Raw genomic sequence first — 24,697 nt, 5'->3', positions numbered from 1 at the left:
CCCAGGGGTCACGGGAAGGGTGGTGCTTTGTGGTGTGTGTGTGTGTGTGTGTGTGTGTGTGTATCTCTCTCTCTTTCTGTCTCTCTGTTATCTCCTCTGATGCTGCTGTGATGTAAACAAATGGAAACAAAAGATAAAAAGTAAAAACTTGCAGCATGCCTGCACACTCCTTCTCTCTCTCTCTCCCTTTCTCTCTCTTTCTCTCTCTGTCTCTCTCTCTCTCACTCTATCTGTGTTTATACAGTATGTGTATATGTTAGGATGATGTCACCCACAGCGGGTAGCTGTTTAAAGTTATTTAGTCAGTATGTTGATTGATCACATGCACACGTATCTGGAAATATTACGCTGTATTTTACATTCATTAAAATAAACAGTAGAAATAAACCCAGGTTTTATATATATATGTCATATGTCATGGTCACGTGACCTACTGATGATTAAGTGCAACTTGCACAGCCACGCCTTCCTACAACAAGCATTTCTAATAAAATTAAAAACAGTTTGTATAAAAATGGAGTGTATGTAGTTCTGCCATGGCAGTGATTTGTACAGAGACAAGTCAGCGTTGTCTCTCTCACTACTGCTGCTACACGTCACTTTCTTCTGTTAGAATAAAAGTTTTTATACCTTAGAAGTCGTAATGACCTTCAATTATCCAGCGCCATCTCATACTTGCTGTCATTCTGACATGTCAGAGAGAAGTTGTGATATTTTTAAAAAAGCTATGCAAGTTATATAAAACCAAAAATCCGCAACACAACTCTAAAAGGAGGATATTTGCTAATAACACACTCTCAGAAATAACTTTTCTGAGGTCACTGAGGTGGCACCATTCAATTCAATTCAATTCAATTCAGTTTTCTTTGTATAGCGCTTTTAACAATGGACATTGTCACAAAGCAGCTTTACAGAAGTATAAAAATTCAGGATATACATTTTTAAATTCATAAATTTGTCCCTAGTGAGAAGGCCAGAGGTGACTCTGGTGAGGAAAAACCCCCATGAGACATCATGAGGAAGAAACTTTGAGAGGAACCAGACTCAAAAGGGAACTCATCCTCATCTGGGCGTCACCGGATAGTGCAATAATAATTCCCTTCTATAACTGTGTGCTTAAATAGTGCAGTTGTGTAACCAGGAAACTGATTCTAGTTTAACACAAAGTCTATTTTGTTGAAGTTTATCATCTGGTCACTGATGGAGACTTGAGTGCAGATCTGTTCGTATCAAATGCAGTCCAAAGCCATGTTCATGGTGATGAAGTGGATCTTCAGGCAGGCCGTGTTGGAGGTCACCCTCAGCATCAGCGAGAGGTTTCCGGGTGAGGAGATCTCCAACCAGGAGTACGGCACCGGGACGGACCAGGCAGGTCAAGGGGACCTAGTAGCTTTGTACGTTTAATAAGCTTTTAGATTATCGCTTTAAAGCTACATCAGTAGTCCCTAAGGTGCAATAATCTACCTTAAATTATTTATAATTAAAACTAAAGGGATAAAACGTGTACCCTTAATGGTTCCACATCAGCCACAAGGAAAAACACCTTCATTTCTGAGTGTGTAATAATAATAATAATAATAATAATAATAATAATAATGAGCGCGCACAGACAGTGTCTCCGCCCACGGGCTGTCTGTCTGCTCTCTGATTGGTTGATCCCGTTTTTTGTACTCCAGCTGTAAACTCCTCCTCCTGCTCCAGAAGTCCGCGCGCCTGTCCGAGCGCTCCAGTCCGGTGAAGCTCGCGACCCGGGGGTTTCAGCGCCACGTGCATAGAGGAGACGGGATCCCGGGATGTTCTTTTCCATCACAGAGCGCAAGCCACACTCGGGATAATTCTCATCGTCGCTGGTATTAATTCTCTGCTTGTCTTGGAGTCTTTCTTTTTTCTGTTTTTCCTGGGATGGAAGAGTGCGCGCGCGGCACTATGGCTTGGAGCTCGCGCTCGGGTCTGGCGCTGCCCGCTCGCCTGCTGCTGCTGCTGCTGCTGTTGTTGAGCGGCGGGGCAGGAGTGGCGCGCGCGTTCGGTACAGGCGGCGCGGAGGAGGAGGAGGAGTCGGAGTCCGCGTGCGAACCGATCCGCATGTCCATGTGCCGTGACCTGGGCTACAACGTCACGCGCATGCCGAACCTGGTTGGCAACGTGCTGCAGGCGGACGCCGAGTTACAGCTGTCCACTTTCACCCCGCTCATCCAGTACGGCTGCGCCAAACAGCTGCGGGTACACACACACACACACGCACACACACACGCACACACACACACACATGCACATGCACACTCTCTGTCTCTCTCGTGTGTGTGCGTGTGTGTGGGTTTGCTGAGCTGCTGAGATTGTTTATGTTTAGGTAAACCTGCTGTGTGTGTGTGTGTGCGCGCGCGTGTGCGTATATGTTTTGGTATGTGTGTGTGTGTGTGTGTGTGTGTGTTTGTGGTGGTAGTTGGTGTGTGTGTGTGTGTGTGCGTATATGTTTTGGTGTGTGTGTGTGTGTGTGTGTGTTTGTGGTGGTAGTTGGTGTGTGCGTGTGCGTGCGTATATGTTTTGGTGTGTGTATGTGTGTGTGTGTGTGTGTGTGTTGGTGGTGGTAGTTGGTGTGTGTGTGTGTGTGTTCGTATATACTTTGGTGTGTGTATATGTTTTGGTGTGTGTGTGTGTGTGTGTGTGTGTTTGTGGTGGTAGTTGGTGTGTGCGTGTGCGTGCGTATATGTTTTGGTGTGTGTATGTGTGTGTGTGTGTGTGTGTGTTGGTGGTGGTAGTTGGTGTGTGTGTGTGTGTGTTCGTATATACTTTGGTGTGTGTATATGTTTTGGTGTGTGTATGTGTATGTTTTGGTGTGTGTGTGAGTCAGTGTGCATGTTTAAGTTCACTGTATGTGTGTGTTTATGTTTTTGTGGGGACCAAATGTCCTCGCTAGGATAGGAATATCTGATATTTGAGCTTGTCCTCGCATGGAAAACCTTTTTTTTTTTTAAAACAAAAACTGCAGCTTTTCTTTAAGACTGCTGAAGGGGTCTAAAGGTTTCCATTTGGTTACTGAGGGTTAAGTTCAGGTGTAGCATAGCATTAACTAGCTGCAAATAATTCTGTTTTCATGATTATTATAAATAATTATGTCAGCAGAAGGTCCTCAGAAATATTGTGTGTGTCTGTGTGTGTGTGTGTGTGTGTGTGTGAGAGAGAGAGAGAGAGAGAGAGATCATTTTCCATCTTGTGTTTCACTGTACAGTTTGAGAGGTAGCCCATGTTTATGTTTAGATCTGTTCAGAGTGTCTGTAAAGATGGACACACACACACACACACACACACACACACACACACAGCAGACCCAAACATATGCATCGACTACCACTAACACACACACACACACACACACACACACACACACACACACAGCAGACCCAAACATATGCATCGACTACCACTAACACACACACACACACACCAACTACTACTAACACACACACACACACACACAGCAGACCCAAACATATGCATCGACTACCACTAACACACACACACACACACACCAACTACTAACACACACACACACACACACACAGCAGACCCAGACATATGCACTGACTACCACTAACACACACACACACCAACTACCACCACCAATACACACAAGCGCACAGACACACACACACAGCAGACCCAAACATATGCACCGACTACCATACACACACACACACACACACACACACACACACTTGTATTTCTGTTGTAGCGTTCAGGTGTGTTTCATTTCTGTCAGCAGTAGGAGTGTGTTAATGCAAGACACATTGTTCCGTATATCTCTCCTGTTCTAGTTTTTCCATTCCTTATGTACACATGCATGCAGCTTGTAGTGTGTGCAGTATACACTGTTAGAAGTGTGTGTTAGAGTTTACACCAGCAGTGTAAATGTGATTTCAGCTCAGGGCCACGCTGCTCATAGCACCAGTCCCATCATATCTTACTCCGAGTATATTACACTAAGGTCATGTGAGTGGATAACACGTTTTCAGGACACATCTGATAATAAACGTTACTGTAGCTGGACGTCTCCACGTGTCAGTTTCATGATGTCAGTCATGATGTAGTAAGTGAAAGACTCAGGAACACGGAGTCTGTAAATATCAGGGACATCAGTGTTAAATATCAGGGACAGGAACTAAAAACACACCAGTAATCATCACCTCCAGAACTAATCCCGTCTGAATAAGCTAGAAGAATATGCCAGTAATTTGATATGATACTGTTCCTCATTAAATTTTACACAAACTTGTTGCGCTATGGACGTGTTCTCACCAAAACGGCGGAACTTTCTGAAGAGTTTCAGAAGTTTCCTGAATGAGAGCACTACAGTTCCTGAAAGAGTTCCTGGTTTGTGTTTCTGCGCTACAGAGCAGAAACAATGACCTCGTATTAAAGAACCTGAAGCAAATTGTGTAGACGTTAGGACAGAAAACCCAGGTCTGTTTACACAAGATGTCTTTCGCTGTTTCTGCCTCCAGACAGTTTTGGCCTGACACTTGGGTAAGCGTTGGGTAAGCGTGGTGGATCTGTTCCCCTTTGCTCGGAATTACACTTTAGCAATCCCATTTCTTTTTCTTAAAAACGTCTGGTAAGAGGGCCATCAATTGTTACGCTTGTGTTTGACTAATCAGCAGTGTTCAGAACGGAAAGCCCCAAGTAACTGCAGAAAAATGTCATGAATCTCAAGCAGGTTAACTAAAGAGGTTCCTGGAACTCACCCCAGAACCTACAATTTCTCTTGTGGGAATACATCTGGAGAAGTTCCTGGTCCCACCTTTACCAGAACTGCTTGTGCTAAAGTATAGATTTTTAAAGAGAGTAATATCCAAATTTACAATTTCAAAATTTACAAAATATCAAAAAAGCAGTCAAGTCAGCATGGTACAAAAGTGCACTGAACACGTACACACACACACACACACACACACACACACATGCGTCCACTTAACATTACTGGACACAGAGAGAGAGAGAGAGGGAGAGAGAGAGGGAGAGAGACAGAGAGAGAGAAATTCCCAGACAAAAGTACATTTTTCTTCGATAAAGTAACAAACAAAATACTTTCTACCAGTTTCCCACCAAAAGATATTGTGAAAGAAAATTTGTTTCAGAATGTCTTTCTGAGGGACACTGAGGTACCAAATGTCCTGCTTTCACTCACCTCAAAGATTAGTCCTTCATGTGTTTAGTTCTTTCTTCGTTGTGTACTCGTTTGTGTGTGCGTACGAATGTAGAGTCATGTGTGCCAAAAATAATACAATGTTGTTAATATCACTATTTACTGGCATTAATCTTGTCTCTCTCTTTCTCTATCTGTGTTTCTCTGTTAGTTCTTCCTGTGTTCAGTCTACGCCCCAATGTGTACGGAGAAGGTTCCGGAGCTGATTGGTCCGTGTGGCAGCATGTGTCTGTCCGTGCAGAGGAAGTGTTTGCCCGTACTGCAGGAGTTCGGCTTCTCGTGGCCTGACCTGCTGAACTGCAGCTTGTTCCCGCCCACAAATGATCACGCCCACATGTGCATGGAGGGTCCGAGTGAGGAGGACGAGGACGACGCTCGCTTTCCATCGGTGCGCACGCTGCGGCCACGCCACGGCCTTGACGCTGAGTGCATCCCTCTTGACCATGACCCTGGAGATGACCCCACTCCCCCAGACCGCTACGTGTGGTCAAAGCGCAGCGGTTCCTGCGTGCTGCAGTGTGGCTACGACTCTGGATTATACAGCCGCTCTGCCAAGACATTTGCTGATGCCTGGATGGCTCTGTGGGCGGGGCTTTGCTTCGTCTCCACCTCCTTCACAGTGTTGACATTCCTGCTGGACTCGGGACGGTTCTCCTACCCGGAGCGTCCCATTGCATTTCTGAGTGTGTGCTACAACGCATACAGCGCCGCCTTTCTGGTGTTGCTAGCAGCTGGACGTGAGCGCGTGTCATGTGATTCGGATGAGGCTGCCGTCCCCGTCCTGGCTCGGGATGGATTAAAGAACTCGGGCTGCGCTGTGGTCTTCTTGTTAGCTTACTTTTTCGGTATGGCAAGCTCCGTATGGTGGGTGATCCTCACACTAACGTGGTTCCTAGCAGCAGGACTTAAGTGGGGACACGAGGCCATTGAGATGCACAGCTCCTACTTCCACGTGGCAGCGTGGGCCATCCCAGCGATCAAAACCATCGTGGTGCTCGTCATGCGCCTGGTCGATGCGGATGACCTCACCGGCCTGTGCTACGTCGGCAACCAGAACCTGGAGGCGCTCACTGGTTTCGTGGTGGCACCACTGTTTACTTATTTGGCTGTTGGGACGCTGTTCATTGCCGCCGGACTTGTCTCGCTGTTTAAGATCCGGTCCAACTTGCAGAAGGACGGCGCCAAGACGGACAAGCTGGAGCGGCTTATGGTAAAGATCGGCGTCTTCTCCGTACTCTACACCGTCCCGGCCTCCTGCGTTGTGGCGTGCTACTTCTACCGCGTCTCAAATTGGTCTGACTTCCAGCGAGCGCCGAGTGACTCGTACGCCGCTGCTGAGATGCTCAGGATCTTCATGTCCTTGCTGGTGGGCGTAACTTGTGGCATGTGGGTGTGGTCTGCCAAGACACTGCAGACCTGGAAACGTCGCTGTCTACGCCTGCTCTGCCCACAGAGCAACACGCGACGGACCCACACCAGCAAAAACGGCGGTGGTAAAGGGAATGAGACTGTGGTGTGAGGCAGTGAGGAACCGTGTGACATGGACAGAGCGACATCTGGTGGACACTTGCTGTCACTGTAGCACATCATTGTTCTCTCTCGACAAATATCACCAGATTGTTTTTTTTTTACACTGGACAACATGGCGCAGTGGAAAACATGCAGTAAGATACAATAGGAAGTTGTGTCAGGACAGGAAGCTGTGACGTGGCAGGAAGTAGCAGGGCCGCTTCTCCAATTTTGGTGAATGCACAGTGAGCCGACTGAAGTGCCTTGTTTCTCAGACCTCCTGCTACTCTTCACGTTGTGGTAGTTTTCATCTATAATGCAGCAAAGACACCTGGGAAATGGAGTTTTTCCTCTTCTCAGTAAACAGCACCATTTACCTCGGATCAAGACCACAGCCATGTGTCCTCTGCGTTCGGATTCTTGCTGTATGCAAAATGGCCACTCACCATCTCTTCCGTCATTAGCACTATGTAGCAAAAAACAGATCGAGTGATGTTCAGTAGTGGTTTTGTTTCACTGCAGCTCACTCCAATGTGGATGTATCCTCAGCGCCACACTCTATTCACTACATAGTTCACAGAAAACCCCTCGAACATCATCAGTCCCTTGTGGACATGTGGAGTACATCATTTGTATGCAGTGCATTATGGGATTTTGTGTGTGCACTGGATGTCCTCCATTACAGGCCCTTTTCTTGTTTCCTGGGTAGCGACATAACCAGAGCAGGGTTTTCCCTCGGCTTTCAGAGGGCTTAGGTGCTGCCTGGGCTCCGGGGCCGCGGTGCTGGTTGGGGGTTTGAAATTATTCGAAGGAAATTTTAAGTTATTTAAAAAAATTTTATGTTGTTTGCGACCATTACGCCGTATTTGTGAAGAAAACCTGGCAACACTTATCGTACTTATAGTCAAAAGTCTATTCATTTCACCAAGTACCATGTTGGAGATTTAATAAACGTATATGTGGAGCTGCATTTATATTTATATATATATATATAAATGGCAAAATATGCTACAAATAATTTTACAAAAATGAAATATGCAAATTTTGTAGGCAGTCAAGGCACCTTGCACAATATGACTGATGAGATGAGGTAGACGAGGACTTGCATCACTGATTTCGACTGGTTCTTACACTACACTAAAGGAACGGGGGAGAAAACTATTTCTGTCAGGGGCAGTTGTGGGAAATGCCACTCAACCCGCAAGCATTTAAGGCTGTTTGTGTTAAGGATAACATCTTTTTTTTTTTTTTTTTTTGAAGCGGTCAGCACCTGTTTTACATAATAATCCAATGGAGTAGACCGCGTTTTCAAAAAAAATGCCCTGAGCTTCATTTGGGACGCTCTGAACTGCATTTTGAAACTTTTTTTTTTTTTTATATGAAAAAACACTTTGGCCAGCGGTTTTCATCAGAAAAAAAAAAAACGTTACGTGTGAACAAAGCGTAACTTTGTTTAGCTACCAAGCCACGTTAGATATTAACGTTAGTCCAGTCGAGGTATCGTTATCTAACGTCATCTAACTAGCTACGCTGCCTAACGTAACTTAATTCAGTATCTACGTGAGTTAGCTAGGTTAGCAATTTCTTAAGTTATATTATATTATAACATTAGTTGTATCTTTTGATATGCTATCAATAGTGCGATATTGATATCGCGTGCACAAAAATCCCTAAAAAAAAGTTTATACCTGATTTATTCTTTGTTGATGCTTACCATAGTGATGGCTTGCAACTTGCTTATCCGAGTTGATGGTTCCATCCTGAGGTGAAGGTACAGAGAAATGTCCAATCAGCTGTTTGATTAGCAAAGAAATGTCCAATCAGCTGTTTGATTAGCAAAGAAATGTCCAATCAGCTGTTTGATTAGCAAAGAAATGTCCAATCAGCTGTTTGATTAGCTTTGTGATGAGTTTCTGCCCCAGGCCAATCTAACAAACACTGATTGCTCATTCCTGTTGCCAGCTTACCTTCCCGTCCCAGATCATGCCACTTCTCTGTTTCTTTTTTGGTCAGAGCATAAAACTCTCACCGTTGTTTTAACTTTCATTCTGATATTTAGTCACCTAAATGCCTCATTTGGTTTAAGGTGCTCTGCAAAAATACTTAGGCCTCTATCTAAGCCTTTCTATGGTGGGGAAAACCCTGCCAGAGGTCCAGATATTAGCAACAGGGTAAAATTAGGACGGATCAAAAAACATTAATAAATATCTTTGAAGTTCACGACTCATAAGTTAGGTGATGAGTTTAACCTGGTGACAGGGAGCTGGGAAAACTTCAGATAACTGCGTCTTATAGAAATTAATACGCATTTTCAAGTGAGTAATAGACCAAGGAAGCCTTATACTCATCTTTGTTTAAAAAAAAAAAAAAAAAAAAAAAAAAAATCAGATGCAGTGTGTTGATGGTGACCTGATAGTGAAAAAAACAAAACAAAACTGTGAAATCAGATTACTGGAAATCTGTGTGTTTCCGATTAGAAATCTATTTTTTTCTAGTTATGCAAATGTAAATGTAAATTTAAAAAAAAAAAAAAAAAAAAAAAAAAGGCCACTTTACTAAAATATACCGCAAAAATTTCAATGATTAGACCCAGAAGATTCTACCGATTTAGAGAACCTTAAATTATAAATCTAATACAGTATTCGGTTTTACAAAGCTCACACTAGGTTTATCAGAGGAAATTAAGGTGGGTTGTTGATGATGCTTATCATACAGTTCTGTGCAAAAGTCTTAGGCACGTGCAAAGAAATGCTGTAGAGCAAAGACGCCTTCAAAAATAATGAAATTAAATGTTTCTACATTTTAAAAAAATCCTATAAAGAGCAGTAAACAGTAATAAATGAAACAACGTCAGTATTTGGTGTGACGATCCTTCGCTTTTTTTTTAAAAAAAACAGTATCTGAGGTGCAGTGTGTGCAGTTTTATAAGGAAATGAGCTGGAAGTGTTACTGAGCATCTTGCAGAAGCAGCCACAGTTCTTCTGGAGACTTTGACTGTCGACTCGCTTCTTATTTCTGCAGCGAAACCCAGCAGCCTTCATTATGTTTTTATCTGAAAAGTGTCTCTTATGGAATCTGCTGCTTTCTTTACTGACATACAAACATTTTTCTGTAACATTTCATTTTGTGCCGGAAAACTAATGTTTGGAATCTAAAATGTTTTTGTACTGAATCAATAATGTAGAAGTCAGAAAATAAACATCTGTAACAAAGTTTGTACTAGAAAACAAACAAAAAAGGGGGTGGGGGTGCCAAGACTTTTGCACAGTACTGTATATCTAATGTCCTATCTGCGTGTTCATGTACTGCAGCTCCATCCTGTGTGTGTGTGTGTGTGTGTGTGTGTGTGTGTGTGTGTGTGTGTGTGTGTGTGTGTGTGTGTGTGTGGTTCCTCATTTTTTCTTGACACACCAGTAACACAGCTAGATTTATCAACCCTGAACACCTCAGGTGCTTTTCACACTTCCGGGTTTTTGCTTCTGGAAGTAGCTTTCACAGATAACCTTTACGTCCGCTAGAACAAAAACAATGTGGTGAAAGAAATCCGAATAGAATCAAACGCAATTAATGAGAAGTGGTATAAAAACAAAAAACAAAAAAAAAAGGAGAACTTCATTGGAATCAAAAGGTATTAGTGCTAGTAGAGTATTTAATAAACAACCTGCAATGGCTAGAAATAAACCAAGCTAATCTGACAGACTCTAAAGCTAACCTCAGGTGTGTGTGTGTGTGTGTGTGTGTGTGTGTGTGTGTGTGTGTAGCTCATTGACTGCTAGCGTGTAGTTCTGAATAGCGGCTTGCTGTTGTCTACGTTTGACACCGAACAAAGAAAAACACTCGTCTTTCTCGCCACGAGCTCGGAATTTACTACAAATGCGGTTCGCTAACGTTAGCAAAAGGATCCTCTCGGTAAACAAAGGTTTTACTTTTTCACCTGCTCACATTTTATCATTTATCATTTTGTAACATGATGGAAATTTACTGAAATGAGATAAATAATATCGGTTTGCTACTTCATCAGTTAACTCTGATAGCTAGGAATGAATTCTTCCATGAAGAGTTTAGATCTTTTATGCAGCTTGGAATCCTTCGTTGCTGAGTTTTCCAACAATTCCAGACACATCTCCAAAGTTTAGTCTTGGCATCATGGATGAACAGGATTATGGGAAATGATTTTACTCCGTGTAAATAAGTTTTTTGTCCAAATAGCTCAATATGAGACGCAAAAATTAATGTTATTTACATCGTGGATACACTAAACCATGGTTATTGATTAATCATCATGCGCAACACAAACAGGACGAACTACAGCTATTTCAAAATGAATTAACCGCTAATCAGGTAGTTCGATAGCGAGTTTTGCTAGCTAGCGACGGAAAAACAATAAAACTGCCCCCAAAATAATACCTAAGATTCTCTTAAAAGTTTCCGGGATTTAGTAGCTGGTTGTTTTTCAACTGTCCTGACCACATGGTTTCTTAAGTTTTATCTAAAGCTGTGATTAAAACGCAGATCTTCTCAGCCTAGGATGAATAAACGGAAAGACGTTTACACGTCACCTCGCCCTGGAACATGACTCCTCCGATATTTTTTTAACATTTTTTTGGAAAAGGTTTATTATAAACCAGGTGCAGCAAAGCAGAGACTGGATTACAAACCCCGAACATTTCAGGCTTCGCATTCCCGAACGCCGTCTGGTGTCTGAAACGGTGCCGTAATCTCGAATATTCCCGAAATATTCAACACGTGCTCTTGGCTTTATTGTTTTGTTAAGACACTGTTCTGTTCTTCACTGTGCTTCTAGACACGACTAGAAACAACAACAAGCTCCCTAAATAGTGCACTATGTAGTGAAAGAGGGTGTGGACATTCTACAACCTTCCTGGTCTTAAACATTAAGAGTGAACTTTTACAATGATGATATAACAAATGTCCTCTTGGGCAAGCACACACACACACACACACACACACACACACACACACACACACACACACACACAATGTAAACTGCAAGACAATCGCTGAAGTGAATGTATGAATGTTTGTCATTTTACAAACTTTACTTACTAAAGTGCCTCAGAAACACACACTTTTTTTTTTTTTTTTTTTTTTCAGAAGGCTTTGAAGTATTTCTGGATTAGTGTGTGTTTTTTTTTTTTTTTTTTTTTTTGTAGCTTTTAATTGTGTTGTAATATTGTAAAAAAAAATGCTAATTTATCTTTGTAAAAAAAAAAAAAAAAGCATCAACAAAATGTAAAACGTTTGTTATTTAAACAATTTTGTATGGGACGAAGATGAAATTAAAACTCTGGGTTTCTGATATTTGATTCGTGTGTGTGTGTGTGTGTGTGTGTGTGTGTGTGTGTGTGTGTGTGTAAGAAGGTCAAACACACAGATGTTTTTTTAAAAAAAAGAACAATTTTATTGCACATCTGTATATAAATACAATGAGCAGATTTCATTTATAAAACGAAACTGACAGAACTTTTCCTTTAGGAAAGAGTTTTATAATATAGAGGACTTGGTGAGAGATTATTAAAGTAAATGGATGATGTAGAACATACTAAAGATTCCCAAACCTCTCCCTCACACACACACACACACACACACACACACACACACATACAGACACACACTTCTAGAAGGTTCTAGCACTCGTCTGTGTCGTATGTGACATTAAAAAAAAAAAAAATACACCCGAGAACTTTTCTTAAAGTGACTGAACACGTGTTTACACATTTTCATGAGAACTAGCGTTAGAAAAATGCTAGCATTAGCCATACCTACAGGCTGAAAGTAGAACATATCAGCATTCTAGAACACTCGCTGGATTAGCACCATAGAACACTACTTGGTTTTAGCGTTCTAGAATGCTAAGCTAGGAGGCGTTCCAGAACACTAAAAACCAAGAAATGTGCTGCGATGTTAAACCGATGAGTGTTCTAGAACGCACTAGAAAGGTAAACCAGGCAGGATTCTAGAACACTGCTTGGTTTAGTGTTCTAGAATGATTCACTGTTTAACAGTAGAATACTTATAGTTTGGCGTTCTAGAACACTACCAGGTTAACGTTCTAGAATGCTCCCTGAGTTTCGGATGCGGTTCGCCTAAGGGCTGGGAGTCGATCCGGGAAACAGGCTCTGACTCCAGGCATCCGGGGAACTGACAGTTAACTCCAAAGCTTTGGATTTATTACATGCAGTGATGTAGTTTCCACACACACACACACACACACACACACACACACACACACACACACACAAAACCCAGTGACAGTTTTTTGACTGGACAAGAACAAAGTAAAATGTACAATTTGTAACAAAAATAAGCAAACTATCAAACCACATCATCCAGCCGAAGCAGCTGTCAGAAGTTAATCGGTTATGGTTTAGCTAGCTTGTTAGCTACTCTCATTTGGCTAGCTTTCGCTCTCTAAATTGGCTTGCTAGCTAATTCATCTGTCAGTTTCGCTACCACAAATATTCTAATTAAACAACAGACTAGACAAAAACGTAGTCGCTTTAAACTTGTAGTAGCTAGCTAATCTCAGGAGTTGATCTGCGATAACTTTTTAGTGAGCGCTGAAATTTATCGCCAATTATTTCGAATGTTGGATTCAACGTGGAGGAATTTTTCCTGTGAAATGAAACACGTAACGGCGGTTTGAAGCCGCATCGTGCACGTGATTAATATCGCGCTACTTATTTTGCCAGATCTTTTTTCTCTACGTTTTATGTTGCATCTCATTTTGTGAGGAAAATGTACATCCTTTTGACACGTCATGTAACGCAAGAGAACGTTGTTGCCTAGTTACGCAACACTTAACACCGTCGCCGTAAACAACATCCTCCTCGTTGCATTTCAGCTTTTCTTCGTTCATTATTCCTAATTTATACTATATCATTTATATTTCATTTAACATTCCCTAGATTTATTTTTCCACATTTCATTTACGCCTCTCGAAAATCCGTCCGTGAATTCGACGACGCAAACCGTCACAAAACTCCTCCTTCTCCTTCACTCGCGCAAGGAATTGTGGCTAATATTAGCCGGAAAAGTGTCTCCGCAAATCGACATTTCGGAAATCTACCGGAAACAGTCGACGATCCGGATACCTTCAGGATGTTTTTTCATGATTATTTCAACATTATTTCATGATTATTTCAACATCCTACGATTTGTTACGCTCTAATTCTAATCTCGGACACTCTTTAGGACGGATAGTAGGTGAATTGGGATGCGGCATTAGTTTTTGGATTTGAGAAAATTCTTTGCGAGGAATCGTCTCATGGAATCAACCCCCATCGATTCCCATGACTTGGAATCGGAATTGGAGTCGACTCGGGAATCGAGCAGCCGTAGGCATAGATGTGTGTGTGTGTGTGTGTGTGTGTGTGTGTCCCCGATATTCCACACTTTATACTCAGAGGTATTGTACGTTTTTAAATAGTGCACTACATCTCACCACTACTGTACAAAGTAAAGGCACACAATTTGAAACGCTTCCTAAGTAATCACATTATAACAGGAATGCATTACCTTTGGACTTCAAACCATCCCTTTAACGTTAAGAAAGCTTAATACTTCTTCTTTTTTTTTTTTTTTTCCTTTTTTTTTTTTTTTTTTTTTTAAGTAATGGCAGCCATTTTCTTCCCTTGGAATGGTTACACTAATATGTCAGTGCTTAACTGATTTCCAGTTCCAGTAACTGTGAAAAAGGTTAAACTGTTTACGCTGTGTTTCAGTAGTAGCTAGCTAGCAAGCCAATAGGTTAACACGAACTTAAATTATTATCCCTCCGTGTAGAAAACGGCATTTCGAATGCAGAGTCAGTGAATGCTAAACTATCTAAGATGAATGCTAGGCTGGATGAGTGTTATGCTAATCTATAGTAATGTTAAATTAATGTTAAGCTCATGTATCTGTTACAGCCTGAAACCTGAAAGATAAGATGGTTTGTCAGTGTTCTGAAAATGTCACTGTATTCGATATGAAATAACACATTTCATAAACATTCCTACAGTAAGAAAAACAAATTTTAAAACAAAATATAAAGAAATGTTTTTTTTTTCCCATAACTTGTATTAGCGTGTGCTGCAGCTGTCTCTTCCAGCGGATCAGACACGTCAGAGCTGCAGTTTGACTTCTAACTGCACTTGTCCATTAGCTGGCGAGTGTGTGTAAACTCTTAGTCCGTCTGCTCCTTCATCTGTCCACCAGACACACACACACACACACACGCACGCACACACACACACACACACATGGATCTTCAGTTCAAGTTTTCAGAAAGCGCCGTGTTCATCCAGCCTGACCTGAGCTAATTGGAGAAAAACGAAACACACACAGCCACACACAGCACTGTTCAGCATTTTGTCCTATGTGAGATCACAGCACAGTGTGTGTGTGTGTGTGTGTGTGTGTGTGTGTGTGGGAAAAGAACACAAACTCACTTTAAATACACAAGCTCAGCATCTGTTGAGTGCTCTGCTGTGAAGCAAACGGAGAGAGAAAAACAGACAGAAGAATGAAAATGTGTCAATAAAATTCTGATCAAACTGTAACCATAACAACGCTAATAAGTATACGAGGAATCAAAAGCTTTGGGATGTGCTGTTATAGGAAAATAATCAACTCTGGAGTAGTAACTCTTTACCCTACGCTTCATCACACCACAATGTTGATATTTGAGTCCTCTTATAACAGAGCAATTTGCCAATTCAATCTTTAGAGCAAATTCTATTGATTAAAGAACGACATCATACTTTTTTATCCAGTTATAAGGTGTATTAATGTTGTGAAACGTCCCACGAAATACAAGGTTAATAAAAGTTTCCTGTTGTCTTTTATTTCTTACAGAGCATTACAAAAAAAATCACCAAAATATTGATGACAGAGTCCCTAAGAAATTTAAATTAAAAAATTCGAAGCAAGTATTCGGCAAAAAGGTTTAGGAAGAATACATTATACGTTATACCATCTCATAGCTCCAGCGTGTGTGTGTGTGTGTGTGTGTGTGTGTGTGTGGTGTGTGTGTGTGTGTTTACCTGAGGTTTGTGTTCTTCTGCACCTTGTGCAGATCACAATCACACTGATTGCAATGGAAACCAGCAACAGCACAGCACATGCAATTATTGGCACGATCATATCTCGGGTACGAGCAGGTAGACCTGTGCACACACACACACACACACACACATACACATTGATTTATAATTTAGTATTCAAACACTTCTTGGACTGACTGTGTGTGTGTGTGTGTGTGTGTGTGTATACAGTACTCACACACAGTGACAGCAGGTGACATGACTCCACCCACAGAGCAGGTGATTTTAAGCTCCTGGCTGCAGTTAAGCGTAACAGTGTGGGACACGTTCCAAAGGTGCGAGCGGTTGTCCTGCATAAACACAGGTTCCCCTTCGTCCCTCAGCAGGCTGCTCATCTCGTTTCCAACCGCGCTCCAGGTTACGTTGCTGAGGGGGAATCCTCCTGACGAGGAGCATTCGATCACGCAGTTGTGGGAGGCCGGGCCACTCCCACACCCCTGGACGGTTATGATGGGAACGCTGTAATTGGCTGTGAGACAAACATAGAGGACGGTTACAATTCACTGGGAAGGAGGATTAAGAAAACTTGTAGGAGTATCAGAGAAGCTGTTTTGATCGTAAAAAAAAAAAAAAAAAAAAATATCGAGATTCATTTGTTGTTCCCTTTCAGTCAGTTCGCTCGGTACAGCACAGTACAGGACACCACGCCTTTGCACGTCTGGCTGATGATGCTTGGTGTCATCACCATGTTCCTTACTCTCTCTGTGCTTGTACTCTTCAGTTCAACTCACATTTCATATTCATATAGCGCTTTTAACAATCCACACTGTAACAATACGGCTTTATAGAAATCCAGATGTAATCTTAGATCCCAGATGTGGTTTGGTTAAGAAACCCGGAGAAGCACCAGATGTTTTTTTTTTAACTTTCTGACACCAGAGAGTGAGATTATAAATCATCACCCTTTTATAACTGTATTCAATAAAGTTAAACAGCACTAAAAGTGTTTACAGGATGAGCAGATTGTGTCCTGGGATGAGCACGAGACAGGCTTTATAATTAAAGCAGCAGTTCTTTAGTACGAATCTACAGATTCCAGGTGAGATTCCACTGAAGCAAGAGTGAGATTTAAACTGTTTTTGGGAAGTGGAAATCGTTAGGGTATCCACATGGGACCATCCCCAGCAGCAGGAGGTGAGTCATGAGTGCAGAAAGCACCAAGCAGAAGTACAACATCAGGATGAATCAGGCGGTTCTGGAGGTTGAGGAGTTGCAGCAGAAGAAATGTGTCAGGATCAGGCACCAGAATCACATGGGGCTTTTCTCCCACGTTTCTCCCTCGCTGAGAACGCCATCAGTGGTTTTCTAGCTTGCTAGCTAGTCCACAAAACTTTTCATTCAGCTAGTCGTTCACTCTCGAGTGTGTGTGTCTTAGGCAAATGAATGTGAAACAGGAGGACCCTCTCCACTTTGATATAAATGCAATGAAAATGAATGTCATGAGGATCCGGGCGCCACCTAGCATGAGCAGGTGGAACAGCTCTCAGAGCTGTGCTAGACAGATTAAACAAACTGTAGATGCAGGCAATCCTTGTGAGAACAGGAATCTGAGGCTACAGTGTGCAGAGGTTCACCAAAACCGGACAGTTGAAGATTGGAACGTTCACCTGGTCTCTTTCCACTCTTCAACCATCTAGTTTCAGTGAACCTGTGCACTCTGAAGCCACAGATTCCTGTTTTTCGGCTGGTAGCAGTGGAACTCGATGTGTTCTTCTGCTGTTGTAGTCCATCCACCTCATGATTTGACATGTTGTGCCTTCGGAGATGCTTTTCTGCTCACCACAGTTGTAAAGAGTGGTTGTCTGAGTTCCTGTCAGCTTGAACCAGTCTGGCCATTGTCCTCTGAGCTCTCTCATCAACAAGCCGTTGTCTGTTTTTTTTTGTACCATTTGTGTAAACTGCGCATGAAAATCCCAGGAGATCAGCACTTTCTGAAAAACTCAAACCAGCCCATCATGCAACGACAGCCATGCCACGGTCACTTTCCTCATTCTGATGTTTGATATGAACATTAACATTAACTCTTGACCTGTATCTACATGATTTTATGCATTGCACTGCTGCCACATGAGAGGCTGAGTGGATATGTCAGATGGATGTGTACATGTGTTCCTATTAAAGTGGCCAGTGAGTGTACACTAACACCTCACAATATGCAAAAGAAAATATTAATTTCGCCATGAGAAGGTTTTTCCCGGGCTGCCATACATGGTGATCTGTCTCTATAAGAACTTAAGTGTTATATCATGCACATTACGAGTATCAGGCATTAGATAACTCTGTGTGTGTGTGTGTGTGTGTGTGTGTGTGTACCTGTAACTGTGAGATGAAACTTGGTTTGATTCCGAGGCTCACCACTGACAAAGGGGATACAGGTGTACTCTCCCTCATCGGCAAGAGAGAGCTCGGACATCTCCATGCTGAGATCCTCCTTGTTGATGATGGTGCGATTCTTGTACTCAGGCAGCACTTTGACTTCTCTGGTGTAAAACCCGTTGATAAAGGTCTCTGTTCCATCTCTAGCTGTCTTCTGGAAGTAAAGCCCGTTAACTTTTTTTAAGACGTCGTATGTGCGCTCCAGCACACAGAACAGATGTGCACTTCCACCCACAAACCCTTGCACATGGTGCACTACAGGAGAGTCACCTGCAGACACACGCAACACTCAGATGTAACACATGACTTCAGAATAACCTGTTTAACTGTTTCACGTGATGGTAGTTCACAGTTAGCGTGTTTACTACAATGCTAGCTCATGTGTGTGTGTGTGTGTGTGTGTGTGTGTGTGCGTGTGTGTGCGTGTGTGTGTGTGTGTGTGTGTGTTTTACCTGCGCTTAGTAGCTGCAGCGCCGAGATGACGACAAACAGGAATCTGAAATATTAACAAAATTAGCATTAAGCAAATTATCATTACCTAATTACCTATTATTATTATTATTATTATTACTAGCATTACAATACCCAAGCTAACACTTTGAGCTCGATTTGAGTAAACAAGTACTCAAGTACTCAAGCTAACAATGAATCAGCATTATGGTGAACAGGCTACTATACAACCTAGCATCATCGTTAACAGGCAAACCACAAACTAGCATTATAAAACTAGTACTACACCAAACAGGCTAGCTAAAAGAACAGATTTAAAACAGATACTGATGATTTTTTAGTACGCTTCCCCGAGCTAGCTTATTATAAATGCTATCTGCTAGTCACTGTTGCTAACCTGTTGCCATTTTGTAATGAACACGCAAGTGTGGTTTTATCAAGAGATTATATAAAATACAGTCATATAAAATAAAAACGTCTGTACGTAGAGAATCTCAATGCAGAAAAGAAAGCTTGCGAAGAATCTAGTAGCTTATGTTACTTCGTGTTATTACCGTGTGTGCGCTTCGGACTCAAAGTATTTCCGATAGGGTTTCAAACGCTTTGAGTCTGAACTACACACGTGGTAATAACACGTAGTAACACAAGCTAACACATTCGCATGAAACGATCTTTTCTGCTCCGCACTAATACACAAACATTTGAGAACAACGGTCTTGTTTATGAAACCGGATACGAACATTTTTTTTCGTAAGTTATTCACAGGAGGAGTTCTTCACACAATAACTGTAGTATCGTGAAAATCCAGTTAGTTCGGAAAAAATGTTCGTATATGCGTAAATTTACGTTTAAGAAGACTCACTAACGTGAATCGCAATCAAATCTTATAATTAGTGACGGGTTACTGTGATTTCATTTGCGGATTAATTTTAAGTCGTTTGTTTATTTCATCTATTATTATTAACGACTTGAAAGAAATCAATTCAAAACAAATCCACAAATAAAGACAAATAAGACTAGGTGTTCTGTTAGGACATAAGTAATGGCGCCCTATAAAATGAGGAAAAGTTAGCGTACGTCTATGGTAGCTGCAATGGCTAAGCTGCATTATTGGTAGATTTAGTGCATGCTGCCTGTAGGAGGCGCTCTTTCGCTGTTTAGCCGTAGTGAGCTGTCTGTGAGCGTCACCTTTTTATGGAGTTTTGTGGACATCACTAAACGTAAATGAACACACTTGGTAAATTATGGCTGATTGTGACGTGATTATGAAGAAAGTCAGCGAAACTTTTGAAAAATTGTGTAGGAATTTTTAGTTGAGCATAAAACACACCGCCTGAGATGATTAAATGCGCCGATGTGTTACGCACCAGCAAAGACAGTTAAGATAAATGACGAAAAAAGACTGTAACACTATTTTGTCTTGTACATTAGAATTAAATGTTTATACTACGTGAAAATCATTGCACCAAAGCATTGTGTAAGACCTCCGGTTGCTAGTGCAACATGAAAACATGATTTCGCAAAAGAAAATGTTCATAAACATGCGTCATTGGTGGTCAAAACATTGTTCTGATTTGGACAGAAAGTTAAAGTAATGAAAAACTGACGTGTACAAACGTCTCTGCAGGAGTGTGGACAAGAATCTCTGAGGTCTGAGGTTTAGTTCAGTCAAGGCTTCTCATAGTTTCTCACCGTACAGATGAGCATTATTTCAACGTGTACAGTCATGTCTTGTCTATTTAGTATAAACATAACCCTTATTATTATTATTATTATTATTATTATTATTATTTCTGAATTTTCCATTAGGTCCAGGTTTATGTACATGTTTTTGTGTTATTGAGATTTTGATTAAAAGACTCATAATACACTCTTGATACAGTACACTTATACACTCAAACTCCCTCACACACACACACACACACACACACACGCATTTTTGTGTACTGGTGCATATATTTTGTTTCCTTTGAAATGCCTTTACTGACCAACAAGTTTCAGAAACCTAGACACAGAGACAGAATGGGTTTTCTCTTCCTTGTTCTGATTTACACTCCCAAACACACACACACACACACACACGCACACACACGCAAACACCCACACGCACGCACACGCAAACACCCACACACACAAATCGATTCAGACGACTTTCTTTAGCCTAAATAACCACACAAACACAAAAGCTTGTGTAGTGTGAGTGTGTGAAAGTGTGTAGAAGTTTACTCACAGATAGCCACGCCGCATTTCCACTGAACAGGAGAGAGAGCCGCTCGGTATCGCGCGCGCACAACGCAAAGGGGAACCACGAGTTTCGGTCTTCAGTCACGGAGGGGCGGGGCGATGGCGTCATAGGGAAACCCCGATATACAGCGCCATTTTTTCACGGATCATGACTTGCTCCATGAGCCAACAGACTAACACACACAAACACACAAATATATTTCATATATAACACTACTAATCCTTAAACACACTCTAATTCCTAATCCTCCAACCAAAAAAACCTTCCACCCTAATCCCTAACCCCTAATCCTTCAACCTTAATCCCTAACCCCTTATCCTTCCACCCTAATCCCTAATCCTTCAACCTTAATCCCTAACCCCTAATCCTTCCAACCTAATCCCTAACCCCTAATCCTTCCACCCTAACCCCTTATCCTTCCACCCTAATCCCTAACCCCTTATCCTTCAACCTTAATCCCTAACCTCTTATCCTTCAACCTTAATCCCTAACCCCTTAACCTTCCACCCTAATCCCTAACCCCTTATCCTTCCACCCTAATCCCTAACCCCTTATCCTTCCACCCTAATCCCTAACCTCTTATCCTTCAACCTTAATCCCTAACCTCTAATCCTTCAACCTTAATCCCTAACCCCTTAACCTTCCACCCTAATCCCTAACCCCTTATCCTTCCACCCTAATCCCTAATCCTTCAACCTTAATCCCTAACCCCTAATCCTTCCAACCTAATCCCTAACCCCTAATCCTTCCACCCTAACCCCTTATCCTTCCACCCTAATCCCTAACCCCTTATCCTTCAACCTTAATCCCTAACCTCTTATCCTTCAACCTTAATCCCTAACCCCTTAACCTTCCACCCTAATCCCTAACCCCTTATCCTTCAACCCTAATCCCTAACCTCTTATCCTTCCACCCTAATCCCTAACCTCTTATCCTTCAACCTTAATCCCTAACCCCTTATCCTTCCACCCTAACCCCTTATCCTTCCACCCTAATCCCTAACCCCTTATCCTTCCACCCTAATCCCTAACCTCTTATCCTTCCACCCTAATCCCTAACCTCTTATCCTTCAACCTTATTCCCTAACCCCTTATCCTTCAACCTTAATCCCTAACCCCTTATCCTTCAACCCTAATCCCTAACCCTTTATCCTTCAACCTTAATCCCTAACCCCTAATCCTTCAACCTTAATCCCTAACCCCTTATCCTTCAACCCTAATCCCTAACCCCTTATCCTTCAACCCTAATCCCTAACCCCTTATCCTTCAACCCTAATCCCTAACCCCTTATTCTTCCACCCTAATCCCTAACCCATTATCCTTCAACCCTAATCCCTAACCCCTTATTCTTCCACCCTAATCCCTAACCCATTATCCTTCCACCCTAATCCCTAACCCCTTATCCTTCCACCCTAATCCCTAACCCCTTATCCTTCCACTCCAATCCCTAACCCCTTATCCTTCAACCTTAATCCCTAACCCCTTATCCTTCAACCCTAATCCCTAACCCCTTAACCTTCCACTCCAATCCCTAACCCCTTATCCTTCAACCCTAATCCCTAACCCCTTATCCTTCCACTCCAATCCCTAACCCCTTATCCTTCAACCTTAATCCCTAACCCCTTATCCTTCAACCCTAATCCCTAACCCCTTATCCTTCCACTCCAATCCCTAACCCCTTATCCTTCAACCTTAATCCCTAACCCCTTATCCTTCAACCCTATTCCCTAACCCCTTATCCTTCAACCCTAATCCCTAACCCATTATCCTTCCACCCTAATCCCTAACCCCTTATCCTTCCACCCTAATCCCTAACCCCTTATCCTTCCACTCCAATCCCTAACCCCTTATCCTTCAACCTTAATCCCTAACCCCTTATCCTTCAACCCTAATCCCTAACCCCTTATCCTTCAACCCTAATCCCTAACCCCTTATCCTTCAACCTTAATCCCTAACCTCTAATCCTTCAACCCTAGTCCCTAAACCCTTAACCTTCAACTCTAATCCCTAATAATGTTAGTCTAATAATGTTAGCTGCTTCATACTCAGAATAAGCAGAGTAAATGACATTCCTATGGGTGATATATGTTTTGTGTATGTGTGTGTGTGTGTGTGTGTGTGAGTGTGTGTGAAAGAAATCGGTCCTACCTGTGAGCGTGATGTTTCCTCAATCGTGTATCAGAGATGAAATGGCAAAAATCTGAGAAGCTCTGATACACAAAGCATGTGTGATTGTGTGTGTGTGTGTGTGTGTGTGTGTGGGTGTTTGGGAGGAGGAGCCACAAGTTTCCTGTAATTATGTGTCACTTCTGAAGATGGGTGGTTTCTCATGGATCGTTTCCATGGGAATGCTGTGAAACAGAGGGATGGTGCGGGATGGATGGAGAGAGAGAGAGAAGGAGAGATAGAGACAGAAAGACAGAAAGAGAGGGATAAAGAGAGAGAGAGGGAAGTAAGGAGATATACAAAGAGACAAGTGAAGTAAGAGGGAGACAGGGAGCGAGAGTGAGAGTGATAAGGAGATAAACAGAGGAGAGAGAGAGATGTAAGGAGAGAAAAATGGTGAGAGAGACAGACAGAAAGAGAGATATAAGGACATATACAGAGAAAATAGGGGGAGTGAGAGACAGAGAGAAAGACAGATGTTAGGAGATATGCAGATACAAGAGGAATGAGAGAGAGAGAGAGAGAGAGACAGAAAGTCAAAGAGAGAGAGAGACGGACAAAGACAGAGAGAGGGAGATAAAGAGAAATGTAAGGAAAAAAAAAATAGGGGGAGTGAGAGACAGAGAGAAAGACAGATGTTAGGAGATATGCAGATACAAGAGGAATGAGAGAGAGAGAGAGAGAGACAGAGACAGAAAGTGAAAGAGAGAGAGAGACGGACAAAGACAGAGAGAGGGAGATAAAGAGAAATGTAAGGAAAAAAAAATAGGGGGAGTGAGAGACAGAGAGCAAGAGAGATGTTAGGAGATATACAGAGACAAGAGGAACGAGAGAGACAGAGAGAGAGAGAGAGAAAGTGAAAGAGAGAGAGACAAAGACAGAGAGACAGATAAAGAGAGAGATAAAGAGAGAGAGAGAGAGAAATGTAAGGAGATATACAAAGAGATAAGTGAAGTAATAGAGAGACAGGGAGCGAGAGAGAGAGTGATAAGGAGATAAACAGAGAACAGAGAGAGAGATGTAAGGAGAGAAAAATGGTGAGAGAGACAGAAAGAAAGAGAGATATAAGGACATCAGTAAAGTGCACAGAAAGGACGGAGTTTTTAATGTGTAATCGGGATGCTAATCAGTCGCTCGGGGGAATTTATCAGTAATTTCACTTGTAGCATTAAGGAAGCGCGCGCACACACACACACACACACACACACACACACAAACACTATCTCTCTCACACACAGATCACAAGCCTTTGTCTCACATGTGAGAGATAATCAGAGAGATAATCTGGTTAAAGATCTAATGTATCCTGAGTGTTGAAAATGAAATGTCAAGCAACAAGACACCCGTCCAAAACAGAAGTCAAACTGGGAATATTAAAAAAAAAAAAAAAAACCTCTCAGTCTACAGTCATGTTTTTACAGAAATCAGTGTGTGAAATCTGGGGGCTTCCAAAGAATACACAATGACACACCAGACATTAGAGAACATCACATTTCTGCACATTGTCTCACATCTTACCAGTGTCTTTCACCTTTTTTGTTTTTTCACGACACTAACGCAACATGTGTGAAATGTAACACACACCGCATAGCTATAAATACAATTCCTTTGCCGCCGCTGTATCCTTTGTGGGCGCATTTTCGCA

At 42.1% G+C, this 24,697-nt stretch overlaps 2 protein-coding genes across 7 annotated transcripts; one reads left to right on the top strand and one right to left on the bottom strand.

The window, feature by feature from the left end:
* Window positions 1–1,709: 1,709 nt before the first annotated feature.
* Window positions 1,710–11,691, top strand: fzd4 (frizzled class receptor 4). The gene is made up of 2 exons (XM_026943604.3): window positions 1,710–2,220; window positions 5,352–11,691. The coding sequence occupies exons 1-2, from the start codon at window positions 1,903–1,905 to the stop codon at window positions 6,717–6,719; spliced, it is 1,686 nt and encodes a 561-aa protein (XP_026799405.2). The 5' UTR covers window positions 1,710–1,902; the 3' UTR covers window positions 6,720–11,691.
* Window positions 11,692–11,856: 165 nt separating this feature from the next.
* On the bottom strand, window positions 11,857–23,127 carry LOC113544631 (T-lymphocyte activation antigen CD80). Of its 6 annotated transcripts, none has more exons than XM_026943545.3 (8): window positions 23,035–23,127; window positions 20,873–21,059; window positions 18,645–18,688; window positions 18,130–18,462; window positions 15,995–16,285; window positions 15,757–15,879; window positions 15,163–15,199; window positions 11,857–15,029 (listed from the first exon to the last, which is right to left on the bottom strand). In XM_026943545.3, the coding sequence occupies exons 2-8, from the start codon at window positions 20,887–20,889 to the stop codon at window positions 15,011–15,013; spliced, it is 864 nt and encodes a 287-aa protein (XP_026799346.1). In that variant the 5' UTR covers window positions 20,890–21,059; window positions 23,035–23,127; the 3' UTR covers window positions 11,857–15,010. The 6 variants fall into 6 exon arrangements, with proteins under 6 accessions (XP_026799346.1, XP_026799343.1, XP_026799348.1 ...); XM_026943542.3 differs by having other exon boundaries at window positions 11,857–15,024; XM_026943547.3 differs by having other exon boundaries at window positions 11,857–14,918.
* Window positions 23,128–24,697: the final 1,570 nt, after the last annotated feature.

This window comes from Pangasianodon hypophthalmus, chromosome 14, assembly GCF_027358585.1.
Source record: "Pangasianodon hypophthalmus isolate fPanHyp1 chromosome 14, fPanHyp1.pri, whole genome shotgun sequence".
NCBI classification, from domain to species: Eukaryota; Metazoa; Chordata; class Actinopteri; order Siluriformes; family Pangasiidae; genus Pangasianodon; species Pangasianodon hypophthalmus.
Note: the sequence above shows the minus strand (reverse complement) of the source record. Positions and strands in the feature narration are given on the sequence as shown.

Excerpts from the sequence above, each read along its gene's own strand:
- LOC113544631 (XM_026943542.3), bottom strand. Across the intron at positions 15,880-15,994 it reads GTCACCTGCTGTCACTGTGT|GTCTACCTGCTCGTACCCGA; the intron begins GTGAGTACTGTA and ends GTGTGTGCACAG. Across the intron at positions 15,200-15,756 it reads CAGAAGAACACAAACCTCAG|CAGAGCACTCAACAGATGCT; the intron begins GTAAACACACAC and ends TTTGCTTCACAG.
- fzd4 (XM_026943604.3), top strand. The coding sequence starts at position 1,903 with ATGGAAGAGTGCGCGCGCGGCACTATGGCTTGGAGCTCGCGCTCGGGT. Across the intron at positions 2,221-5,351 it reads GCTGCGCCAAACAGCTGCGG|TTCTTCCTGTGTTCAGTCTA; the intron begins GTACACACACAC and ends TTTCTCTGTTAG.